This window comes from Palaemon carinicauda, chromosome 11, assembly GCF_036898095.1.
Source record: "Palaemon carinicauda isolate YSFRI2023 chromosome 11, ASM3689809v2, whole genome shotgun sequence".
In the NCBI taxonomy this organism is placed as follows: Eukaryota; Metazoa; Arthropoda; class Malacostraca; order Decapoda; family Palaemonidae; genus Palaemon; species Palaemon carinicauda.
The window spans coordinates 44,777,501-44,790,960 of NC_090735.1; the positions used below are offsets into that span (position 1 = coordinate 44,777,501).

The 13,460-nt window shown below is 42.7% G+C and overlaps 1 protein-coding gene across 1 annotated transcript in view; it reads left to right on the plus strand.

Annotated features, from left to right (window-relative positions):
* LOC137649264 (neurofilament heavy polypeptide-like) overlaps nt 1-7,421 on the plus strand; it is an 8,171-nt gene extending 750 nt beyond the window's left edge. The window contains exons 2-9 of the mRNA XM_068382250.1: nt 1-31; nt 242-478; nt 593-797; nt 901-1,335; nt 1,474-1,777; nt 3,562-3,799; nt 4,325-4,442; nt 7,360-7,421. The exon at nt 1-31 is cut by the window's left edge and continues 67 nt beyond it. Coding sequence (XP_068238351.1) covers nt 1-31; nt 242-478; nt 593-797; nt 901-1,335; nt 1,474-1,777; nt 3,562-3,799; nt 4,325-4,442; nt 7,360-7,421 — 1,630 coding nt within the window. The remainder of the gene's footprint in view (nt 32-241; nt 479-592; nt 798-900; nt 1,336-1,473; nt 1,778-3,561; nt 3,800-4,324; nt 4,443-7,359) is intronic.
* The last annotated feature ends 6,039 nt before the right edge of the window (nt 7,422-13,460 follow it).

Here is a 13,460-nt window from a genome sequence, read left to right on the forward strand (position 1 = left end):
CCTGACTCCTTACCCAGGGGTCGCTTTTGTCGTAAGGCCCGTAGGCCTCTGCGAGAGAGGGGGCTCCCTTCTCCCTATGAAGGGGTGAAGAGGCGCCTCTTTGGGTCTCCTCCTCCACCTGCGGAGGAACTACCTCGTCAGGAGAAGGTCATACTTAAAACATCTCTTGACCTCTGCGGATCGTTCACGATCCCCTTCTCCTGCCAGATCTTCAGTGCTACCGTCACCTGTAATCCTACAGGCACTGTCTCCTTCGGAGGAAAAGTCCCCGGCCCTTGTGCGCGCACCTGAGCGCTTGCGTGCAGTTGAGCGTAGGTCTTCGTCTCCTCATCAACTATCTCCTGTTCGCCAGCGATCTCTTGTGCACCGGCACTCTCCTGCTCGCCAGCGCGCTCTTCATCTTGAGGATGATCAATGCTCACCAACGCACCAGCGATCTCCTTCTCGCCAGCGCCTTTCTGGGCGCGCTCTTCAGCCTGTGAAGAACCAACGCTCCCCAACGCGCCAGCTATCTCCTGCGCACCAGCGCTCTCCCGCGCGCCAGCTCTCTCCTGGACATCCAGAGAAGGTGCAACGCCTTCCAACGCGCCAGCATTCTCCTTCTCGCCAGAGCTCCCCTGCTCGCCAGCTCTCCTTTGGGCACCCCCAGCCTGAGAAGCAACAACTTCCTGATGGGTGCACTGCGCACCATCACTCTCCTGCGCGCGCGCGCAAGCACGCACTAGTGCCTGTGCCTGTTGCACGCTCTCTGCGCCCACGCTCCCCAGCACCCTCAAGATCTTCGGACTCAGACACTCGCAAGGGTTCACCTTTGCCTCACGCTTCCAGTTGCCCCTGTGCACCCTTCGATTTCTGAGCGCCTCTTAAGTTTGGCGCACTCACGCCCATGATCTCCTACAGCTCGTCTTTCGGGCCAACACGGTGTGGGCCCTGCAGGCTGTGAAGAAGGGGCCTCTCCTACATGCGCCCCGATCGCTGACAGATCTGCGCGCCACCAGTTGAGGGAGATTAAGTCTTCTAGGAGACATCTTTCTCCCTCCCACCATCACCAGCGCTCTCCTAAGAGGTCGCGCGGTCACTCGCCAGCTCCTTCTCTGGAGTGTTCTCCTACGCATTCATATGCACGTTCTCCTGCTCAATCTCGTGCATACTCTCCTGTGCATCATTCACCTGCGCGCTCCCACGCGCGTGCACCAGCACATGCGCGCCATCCCTCGCGGCTCTATGACCACCTTTCTCCTACGCGCGAACGCTCACCCACAGGTCGCTCGCCTACGCGCTATCGCGCTACCTCACCCGCGCGCGAAACTGTTTTCACGAGCTCTCCCGGGCGCGGCACTGCTCCACCCTTGAAGAAAAGGAAAGGAGTGGGCTTCGTGGTGACTCCTCCCCGGGAAAAGCTGGTCTCCAGGAACCCCATCAGGCGGACCCCTTCCCCTTCTCCAACCTCTGCAGCTCCACCCCCTCCTGTAGATGAGTTTATCTCGTCCTCGGGGGATTCCTCTGACTCGGAGAATTCTCCCTTGGCACCAAGGGGGGAATTTTCTCCGGATAGGGGAGAGGTTGCACGGGAAGAGGTCCCTCCTCGGGCGTCTGTGTTGGAGTCCTACTTTCCTTCCAGGAGAGAATCGAAGGACACCAAGACTATTCCGAAATCTTCGTCGAGGTTTCGTCAAGAACCAGCAATCCCTAGGGAGGACGTCCACGTTTCTCCCCAAGAAGGCCTCTTGGGGATGGGAGACTTAGCTGCCAGTCCACCAAAAGGAGAGCACAGGGAGTCAGAACACGCGTTCTGGCAGGTCCTTGGTTTGATGAGGGAGCACAACAAAATCAAGGACCCGGAGACAGCCCCTCGCGAGGGGAAAGCCACCGTGCTTGACGAGGTCTTTGGTGTCCAGAAGCCCCCCAAGACTAGTGCGGCTTTGCCCTAGTCTAAAGGGGTGAAAGGTGCCAGGGACAAGGTCAAAGCTCAGCTCTCCGGTCTGGCCTCCTCAGGACGTTCTTCTGCCGGGTTCAGACTCCTCCCGCCTCCTCTAGTCCAACAGAGGAGGTATTTCGAGATCGACGGGGAGTCTTGCATGTCTCTTCCACTCCATCATTCCGTGGATGAACTAGCTAAGGGAACTTCTTTCGAGAAGCTCTCTACCCGGCAGGTGACGTTTGCGGCGTCAGAGACCCAAAACCTGGAGAAAGTCGCGAAGAGTGCCATGCAGGCAACTTCGTGGCTTGATCTCTGGCTTGGGTCTCTAGGCATCCTATTGCGATCTGAGGATCTGTCCAAGGAGAGCAATTGGAAGGCTTTGGAGACCTTCCTCCTCTCGGGCACTCGCTCTATTGAGTTTCTAGCCCACCAGGTCGCTAACCTGTGGGTTAACTTGATCCTCAAAGACGTGATTCAGTGTCCGAGAGGTTCCATCCGAAGGTCCCCACTGCAGACGTCAACAGGCTCAGACACTCCTCTATTTTTGGAGGGGAGTTACTGGAGCCTCGTGACATGGAGCAGTCGGCTGAGAGGTGGAGGAGGTCGAAGCAGGACTCTCTCCTCCAAAGGACCCTGACATCTCGGCCCTATAAACCTCCAGCCCCTCCACAACAACGTCAACAGCAGCCTCGCAGGACACCTAAGCAGGCTCCAGCAGCTAAGGCAAGCGTGTCTAAGCCGCAGACCTTTCAGCCGAAAGACAAGAGACGCGCAAGTCCTTTAAGGGAGGTAGAACTCCTAGAGGAAGCGGCAAAGGTCGCAAACCCTAGGAGTGGCAATCCCCCCGCGTGTCCACCTGTGGGGGGATGCCTAAGAAGTTGCGTGCAGAGGTGGCAGCAACTCGGGGCCGACCCTTGGACGGTCTCTGTGATCGGTCAAGGGTATCACGTCCCGTTCACAACATCTCTACCTCCCCTGACAGCGAATCCAGTGTTGTTGAACTCCTATGCCTTGGGATCGGCAAAGGGGTTGGCCCTCCGGGCAGAAGTCGAGACCATGCTCAAGAAGGATGCTCTCCAGGAGGTCGACGACGGCTCTCCAGGCTTCTTCAGTCGACTCTTTCTTGTAAAGAAGGCGTCTGGAGGCTGGACACTGGTCATCAACCTCTCAGCACTGAACAAGTATGTCGTACAGACTCGTTTCAGTATGGAGACAGCGGACATGGTCAGACTTGCAGTGAGACCACAAGACTTTATGTGCACTCTGGATTTGAAGGACGCGTACTTCCAGATCCCCATCCATCCATCTTCCAGGAAGTACTTAAGATTCGGCCTAGACGGCAAGACCTACTAGTTCAAGGTGCTGTCTCTCCACGGCACCCCAGGTGTTCACCAAGGTGTTCACTCTGATCTCGTCGTGGGCTCACAGGAACAGCATCCGTCTCCTTCGTTATCTGGACGACTGGCTGATCCTGGCAGACTCGGAGTCGACCCTTCTGCGTCACCGAGACAGGCTTCTGGAAGTTTGCCAAGATCTAGGGATCTTGGTAAATCTCGAGAAGTCCTCTCTGCGCCCTACGAAGAAACTGGTATATCTAGGCATGAAACTAGACAGGATTCTCCACAAAGCCTTTCCATCAGACGAAAGGATAGCAAGGCTGAGGAAGGTAGCAGAACCTTTCCTCAGACGAGGAGAGCTTCCGGCCTAACTGTGGTTATGTCTCTTAGGCCATCTATCATCTTTGGTCCGTCTTGTTCCAAATGGCCGCCTCAGGATGAGATCCCTTCAGTGGCGGCTGAAGTCGCGATGGAATCAGGGAAACGATTCCCCGGACTTCCTAGTTCCCATAGGACCTTCGAAACGGGCGGACCTTCGATGGTGGCTGGACGACGAGAACCTACGGAAAGGAGCAGATCTCCTCGTCCTCCCCCCAGATTTGACTCTGTTTACGGACGCGTCAAATCTAGGGTGGGGGGCCCACATTCTGAGCCAAAGAACCTCAGGCCTTTGGTCAGAATCGGAAAGGTGCCTCCACATCAACCTGCTAGAATTGAAGGCCGTTTTTCTGGCTCTTCAACAGTTCCAACAAACCCTGGCGGGCCAATCCGTGGTGGTGATGAGCGACAACACTACGGTAGTGGCTTATATCAACAAGCAGGGAGGTACCTTCTCGCAACAGTTATCCCATCTTGTAGTCGAGAATCTGAGATGGTCCGAAACCCGCTCGATCTCACTGACAGCTCGCTTCATTCCTGGCAAGAGGAATGTCCTCGCCGACAGCCTCAGCAGGGCGACACAGATAGTGAGTACCGAGTGGTCTTTGGACCCTTAGATAGCCAACAAAGTCCTGACTTTGTGGGGCTCTCCGACTGTAGACCTGTTTGCGACAGCCTTGAATTTCAGGCTGCCCCTTTACTGCTCTCCAGTCCTGGACCCCAAGGCTTTCTAGCAGGATGCCTGTCAACACAGGTGGGACAACATGGACGTTTACGCCTTCCCACCTTTTTGTCTGATGAGAAGGGTGCTCAACAAGGCCAACCTATCGGTCAACCTTTCCATGACTCTCCTAGCTCCGCTATGGCATCATGCGGAATGGTTCCCGGATCTTCTGCAGCTCCTAACGGAACCCCCAAGAGAACTCCCTCCACGTCACGAGCTACTCAGACAACCGCATTGCAACCTCTTCCACAAGGCCGTAGCTTTGCTTCAGCTTCACGCCTGGAGACTATCCAGCGACTCCTCACGGAGAGAGGATTTTCTCAGCAGGTTGCGGACAGGATGTCTCGGCACCTGCGAGAATCCTCTGGCAGCGTCTACCAGGCGAAGTGGAAAGTCTTTTGTGGTTGGTGTCATGGAAGGGGTTTCTCTCCCCTCGATGCCACTATTCCAGCAATAGCAGATTTCCTTGTTTATCTTCGGGAGGAAATGCGCCTTTCGGTCTCGGCTGTGAAAGGCTATCGCTCAGCCTTAAGCTTAGCCTTCAGGCTGAAAGGAGTGGATATTTCCTCTTTGTTGGAACATTCTCTACTCATACGCAACTACGAACTTACTTGCCCCCAGTCGGAAGTCAGACCCCCTCCTTGGAACATGGTTCAAGTGCTCAGGGCTCTGAAAAGAGCTCCTTTTGAACCATTACGCCAGGCGTCTGATCGCCACCTAACGGGGAAGACGGTTTTCCTACTCGCGTTGGCCTCGGCCAAACGATAAGCGAACTTCATGGTCTCTCCTACGACGTTGCCCATTCAAGGGGATGGGGGGAGGTAATGTTCAAGTTCGTCCCTGAGTTCATTGCTAAGACTCAAAACCCTGGGGTGTCGGATCAAAGATTCGACTCCTTCAAGGTAACGAGTCTACGTTCTGTAACAAATGACCCAGACCATCTGTTACTGTGCCCAGTCTGGAGTCTGAGGCGCTACCTCAAGAGAACGGCTGCAGCCCGTCCTCATGTGCAAGCTTTGTTTGTGAGCACAGGGAGGACAAAGAGGAGGGTCACCAAGAACTCCATCTCTTCATGGATTCGCAAGGTGATAAGCAGCACCATGAATCCCGACTCTCCTCCGTCACGTCGTCCCAGAGCTCATGACGTCAGGGGTGTTGCTACTTCCCTGGCCTTCAAGAGGAACTTCTCTGTGATGCAGGTTTTACAAGCTGGGGTCTGGAAACCTCAGACGACGTTCACAGCCCACTACCTGTAGGACATGATCCACAGGAACCTCGATACGTTTTCTATCGGTCCTGTGGTGGCTGCACAACAGCTGGTCTAACCTCAGGCTCCTTATTGGACAGAAGGTTGAGGGCATTGTTACCCGGTTTTAGTCTGCGTGAATGAAAGAGTATGTCTGGCCCTTACTTCTTTCTTCATTCTCCCCTCTCTTGGGGATACCAGCATCCAGGCCTTTGCGCAGCTGACCTCAACCTCTGCAGGTAAACGATGCTTCCTTGTGCTCCTAGTATTAGCTTTAATACTGTCGCGTCCCCCATACCCTGACGAGGTGGTATTGGGTACGTTCTAGCCTAGAGTTCCACATAAGGACTCCAGGTCAACGAGTCACGTTATTCTCCTTCACACACATCCTAATAGGCCGCACGATGGTCAAACATGACAACGTGCGAGGGTTAGGGACTCCCGTTCCTTGAGTTCTACAACTCGGAATTGGAGTCCCCGGGTGAAGCCGAAGCCAGAAGGCTGGGGACTTTCCGCCCTTCCTAAGGGTAAGTCACCCCATGTAAATAGCGTGATTTGTATTAGGTTACGGAACAAATGACAAATTTCGTAGATAAATTGTATTTTTCCTACCATACAAACCTTAGCTATTTACGCAAATGTTACCCGCCAGCCCTGACCCCCAAGTCAAGTCCTACCTTTAAGTGAATTGAGCTATTCACAGTGTGTGAGGGGAGAAGGGGTAGCTAGTTACCCCTTTCCTCCCCCCCCCCCCGCTAATTAGCAAGGGGGTAGTTAGCCGTCGTTTGAATTTAATGGCTCGTCATTTCAGCTCCGCCAAAATACCCCATGTAAATAGCTAAGGTTTGTATGGTAGGAAAAATACTAATTATCTACGAAATTTGTCATTTTTTTTTAAATTCTTAGAGGTTTGCTTATCACTTACCATGAGCAAAAGTAATCTCTTTAAAGATGTTTATTGGCGGTAAAAAAAAAAATATCGAATATAATAACTTCTGTTGTTAATGTAAAGTTTTTTGCCTTTTCGGTGAACTGGCATGATAACGAGGTCATTGAATACGATTCTTGAATCAAATTTATTGTTAAAGATATTATTAGATTAATGCTCACTAATTATTTTTATGATCACAATGTTTATGAATAATTTTTTTATCGTCATAGAAATTAAGAACCGAATGAATAAACTTTATCAATATTCAGTTTTTATGGACGGAATCCATTAAAATTATCGTTTAAATCTCAACGCTTGACTCTGATTCGTTGAGTTGATGTTTTATATAATTGTTCAGATATTTTATGATTTAAGTATCATTTACCAATAATATTGGTCTTATCATAGGATGAATATGAACAAAATGAACGGTATTGGTCTCACCATAGGATGCATATGAACAAAATGAACAGTATTGGTTTTATAGGATACATATGAACAAAATGAACAAACACTAACAAAAGGTCGCATAGATACTCGGAGAAATTAGGCCTATTAACTGTTCAGGATGTTTTGGGCAAATGAATGTTTTATTCATAACTCAAGTCTCCAAATTCTATGTTCAAGTTTTATACCTAAATGTTTATAGGAGAAATTGCGCTCGAAATATGATAATAATAATAATAATAATAATAATAATAATAATAATAATAATAATAATAATAATAGAGTTGAATACTATTGCTGCATCGACAGAATTCAATTTCTTGTCCAATTTCTCAATTTAACGGACAATTCTCTTTTCTGGGTTGTTACATTCAGCTAGCAAGTCGGTGAAGTTCATCAGGTGGGTGAAAAATATAATTCAGGTTAAGACTCAGTGAGATTGACATAAGTACAAGTAATACTCAAAAATTACAACAGGGTAAAGTCAGGAGTAGATCGGGACGCGTTTCAGAACTGCTTGCTCCGTCTTTAAGGCGAGAAGTGAGGCTGTGGCTGTTGTTGTTGGAGTATTATAGCCAACTCTTGTTGTTGACACGGGCCTTTCCCTTGGTTGGCCCGTAGAAAGGCTGTGGCTTCTTCTTTTTCTTGGGGTATTAAAGCCACCACTTGTTGTTGGCACGGGCCTTTCCCTTGGTTGGCCCGTAGGAGGCTGTGGCTGGATCTGGGGCCTTATATTTTCCAGCGCTGGTTCGTAGAAAGGGGCCTTGAATTTTGAATGGTCGAGCGGAGGTTATAGGCTCGGGTGGGTGAGGTACGACGAGCTTGGCTCGGCCTCTCAGGCTGAGAGGTAGGAAGGAATCCTGAATCCTGATTGGTCAAGACGCGGGCCGAGCCAGCCAAAAAGTCAGGTAAGCTCCTTTCTCGCTCAGTGGACTGGGCTGAGAGAGGTAGCCGAGCTCCCTGATTGGCTGAGGCGTGCGCCAAGACGGGCTCAAATTCAGGCAGCCCATTCCTACGCTCAGCAGACTGGAATTCCGGACCATGCTCGTCGCTGAAATCGGCGCTCGGCCGGACGATTTCTTCATTTGTAGGAGTGTCAGGATCGGGGTTGTCATCATTCTGGGGTCCCTTAGTTCCTAGCGTCGATGCGACGACAGGATGGCAGGAGAAAAATCTCTTGAGTCGTATTCAATGCTGGTGTCTCTGGGATCTGCAGCTTCCCGCCATCAAGGGTGACCCAAGCCTATAACCTCCGCTCGACCAATCAAAATTCGAGGCCCCTTTCTACTAACCAGCGCCGGGATATATAAGGCCCCTGATCCAGCCACAGCCTCCTACGGGCCAACCAAGGGAAAGGCCCGTGCCAACAACAAGTGGTGGCTTTAATACCCCAACAACAAGCCACAGCCTCTACGGGCCAACCAAGGGGAAGGCCCGTGCCAACAACAAGTGTTGGCTTTAATACCCCAAGGAGAAGAAAAACAGCCTCTTTTGACGGGCTGCCAACGCAAGAGCCCGTATCCAGCAAAAAGGGCTGGGCAATCTCACAAGCAAGCAAGCAAGCAAGCCACAGCCTCACTTCTCGCACGAAAACGGAGCAAGCAGTTCCGAAACGCGTCGCGATTTACTCCTGACTTTGCCCTGTTGTAATTTTCGAGTATTACTTATACTTGTATCAATTACATTGAGTTTTAACCTGAATTGTATTCTTCACCCACCTGATGAACTTCGCCGACTTGCTAGCTGAATGTAGCAACCCAGAAAAGAGAATTGTCCGTTAAATTGAGAAATTGGACAAGAAATTGAATTCTGCCGATGCAGCATTAGTATTCAACTCTACTTGTTTGAAGGAGGGTCTCCTTCCGAGAAATAATAATAATAATAATAATAATAATAATAATAATAATAATAATAATAATAATAATAATAATAATATGTTAAAAAGGGGAAAATACTTTTTTTGTTCTCATAACGGTGACGTAATTTACTTTTAGATGAAAAAATATGCAAAGAGAAGTTCAGTATTTATCGTCCAGTGGTTAATATTTCTCTCTCTCTCTCTCTCTCTCTCTCTCTCTCTCTCTCTCTCTCTCTCTCTCTCTCTCTCTCTCTCTCTCCTTCATATATATATATATATATATATATATATATATATATATATATATATATATATATATATATATATATGTATATGTATATACAGTATTTATAGGTGTATGTTTTTATGTATATATATATATATATATATATATATATATATATATATATATATATATATATATATATATATATATATATATATATATAATATATATATTTATATATGTATATGTATATACAGTATTTATAGGTGTATGTTTGTATATATATATATATATATATATATATATATATATATATATATATATATATATATATATATATATATATATATATATGTATATGTATATACAGTATTTATAGGTGTATGTTTACAAAGCTTAACTGTATAAACAATCATTCATCTCTCTTTGAAGTAAATTAAAAAGTCTATTCTTGGAGAAATCAATAGTGTATTTTTAAGGCTCCTGATACAGCAAAGTGAGGTCCTGAATACGAATACTAACGAGTCGAAAAATTCTCATCAAAAATTTTTTTCGAATTTCTAAACTAGCTCCTAAGGGGCAGGAGAGTGCAGTGAAGGAGCTAGTTACCAAAATGCTCTCTTGAGGAAGTATGTGGAAAAGACGGGGATAGAAAGGACGTGTCCTGCTTTTTTCATAACATTGTTTGTTATTTTTTGCTAATAGTGGCAAGTTACGTGAATATATATTCCTTGGAAGTATTTATATATATATATATATATATCTATATTTATTGTATTTATATTCATATTTATATTTACATAGCATTTGTTTGTCCTTGGACTTGAAGCTTGGTGCGTTATGATGTAGTATTCATTTAAAATTTTTGTTTTATCAATTGCCTGTAATTGTTGAATAACTTTTCTTGAAAATATCTTTTTATATTTTGTTAAAAGATTTTAAAGTATTGTTGTATCTATTTACACACTTATTGCAAGCATAACTAGACATTTATATCAACAGTTCCATTTAATGATATATTTTTTTATGACAATGTGCTTGGTGTTCAATGTTAAACTTTAAAAGCTCCTCAGAATTTAAACCTTATTTATTGCACGTTAAAGTTGTGCACAACTGTACTATTCCGGAATCAAGAAAAAAAAAAAAAAAAAAAAGAAAAAAAAAAAACTCTTAGATTTAATAAATAGGTTTGCTTACTCGTAAGTAATATATTTTGATGCATTTTGAATTACTCTATTCATGATATTTTTATTCATTGAATGATCCTTTTATAACTTAGTTTGCAACTGTAATCAAATTTAGATGTGTTAAGATATTTGTGTGTAAATGTTACTGGTGAACTTACAGGAGGAGCAAATTAATGATGAACCATTATCATTTTAACCAAACCATAACATTCTCTCTCTCTCTCTCTCTCTCTCTCTCTCTCTCTCTCTCTCTCTCTCTCTCCTCTCTCTCTCTCTCTCTCTCTCTCTCTCTCTCTAGGCCAAGGAATATTCTTCTTTGGGAGTCAGTGATGACTTTATAACTATTAAAATGAGGCAAAGAAACAAGTTTGAGGTCGACATTTATTTTTCTATATAAGTAATCCAGTTATGACTAAATATTACTAAACTGATATGTACATAAACAGACTAATGTGTGTGTTTGTGTATATATATATATATATATATATATATATATATATATATATATATATATATATACATATGTATGTATATATATATATATATATATATATATATATATATATATATATATATATATATATATATATATATATATATATATATATATACACACAATTAGTCTGTTTATGTAAGGTGGTGGATTTTCCATTTGTTCAGCGTGTATTGAATTTTTATTTCAGATAATCCACACACACACACACACACACACACACACACACACACATATGTATATATATATATATATATATATATATATATATATATATATATATATATATATATAATGTATGTATGTATATATGTATGTATATGTATGTATGTATATATATGTATGTATATGTATGTATGTATATATATGTATGTATATGTATGTATGTATATATATGTATGTATATGTATGTATGTATATATATGTATGTATATGTATGTATGTATATATATGTATGTATATGTATGTATATATATATGTATATATATATATATATATATATATATATATATATATATATATATATATATATATATATATATATATATATATATATATAAAGTTTTTGATATATTTAACGCGAATATATTTCATTACGTTTTAAGGAGTTTTAGCTTGACTACCATTAATATTTCAGTGTTATTTCCGTAAGAATTTTTCTCACAATTTCCTATATCAATTACTGTTCTGGCTAACTTGTGAAAATCACAATTTACGTTTATAAAGGAGAGAAATCTTGGTCATGCTTCAAAGAGTAAAAAAAAGTTTCCCGCAGACTCCAAAATCGCCGCTGCTTGCAGAATAACTGCGCGGATCAAGTCTGACATTTGCAATGGAAATTGCTGGAGGAATCCTTGCCTCTCACAATCGGTGTTGCTTTTTTCTTCTAAACAGACGAATCATTGCTTAGTAAAGTGTCCTTTTCGAAAGTGGGAGAAACAGAACCATATCTTAAAACTTTTTTATGCTTCCTGTTTTCTTCTTTGTACAAATTTTGCTAATTATTAGATTTTGCAATCAACGTAGATTAGTCTAAATCTATTTTGTTATATAAAAATAATTTATATATGGAGATATTTGCATTTGATTTCTGGTTAATCAACGTTTAGATATCTAATTACTTTTTTGTCCTGAGTTTATATGATTCGAAAAAAAGATCAGATTAACAAGTGTTGGGAGATGCCTATAGTTAGGGTGTGTGTGTGTGTGTGTGTGTGTAGTTCTGGATGGTAATTAAGTTTCTCAAAATTGTTAGTTCGTCTACTATAAGAACCGTCTACTATAAGAAACGTTGCTATATTTTCTTATATAAATTAAAGTGTGGTATGAAATTTGGGATTTCTGTAAACTCTAGACGTCTGAACGTCTTGTAGAAGGAACTATATTCTCATGTGAGTGAAAACGTGACGACTGTGGTGGTTATAACAATGTCGAGATAAAAGATTTCAAATTCCTTTAATACGTGTTCAATATGAGAATAGTACCAGCTATGGTGTTAATAACTATTAACACCAGTTTATAAATAAAAACACAATTTTATCCTAAAGTTTATTAAAATTTATCAAAGACAGTATAAATGAAATTAGAATTTCAAATTCCTGTAATGCTTGACGAATGAGAATAGTATGAACTATCAACATTAATTTATATATAAATATACATAATTCTTTCCTAAGATTATTTTTTCCAATTTATTATAGAACTATCAAGACAAAATTAAAATTTCAAACTCCGTTATTACGTACTCAATATGAGAATATTATCAACTATAGTTTTGATAATAGTATTAACAATAATTCATAAATAAAATGACTTAATTCTTTCCTCAAATATATTTTTCATTTGCTCTTCATCTTTGATTATTTAACTCATCTTTGATTAAATGTGAATTTTTCCAGTGTTATTGTTTAGTTTTCACCATACAACTAAGATCTGGCTTCAACGTTCCTCTGTCCTTGAACGTATATACCTGACTTCACCCTGACGTGTGCTGGCATATCCTAAAGTCGCCAGCTGTCTCACCTATTCCAGGATGCTAAGCGACTCTTTGGGAATATTTACACTCTTGTTTACCATGTCCTGTCGCTCACGGGTATAGGACTCTAGGCTATACATTTGCATAACTTATTTGTTTGCTTTATCTGCGATGTAATCTGGGTATGAAATGTGTTTACAAGGATTGCGTTATCTATGGGATCTGAATCACTCAGTCTCAGATACTTAAATGTTGGGTACTTATGACCAGAGTGCATTACTGGAGCATAAAGTGGATTGGGTCATAAATTACTTTTAAATCTTGGTCTCCTATAATGGGAAATGGATGGAAATCTTCATATTACACACACACACACAGATTGCCCTGACCGTATCAGTTATAGCCCCCAAAATCTCCATATCGTAAGGAAATTATAAAGTTATTCTTCTAAAAAACTAGATGTGAATTAAATAAATTATATTATCATTGTGCTTATATTCATCGTTTATTGTCATTATCATTATTATTATTATACAAAAGAAACCACGTTTCTCCCCTGCTTAATGTGTGATATAATTTAGGTTGAAGCTCTCCACTTTTATTCCACGTCAAAAACTGAAAGTTCAATCCGTTTAGAAAATTGGTGATGCTAGAACGAAAATTTATTAATGGTTATTAATATTATTATTATCTATAATCATTCATCATTATTATTGTTATTATTATTTTAACTATTA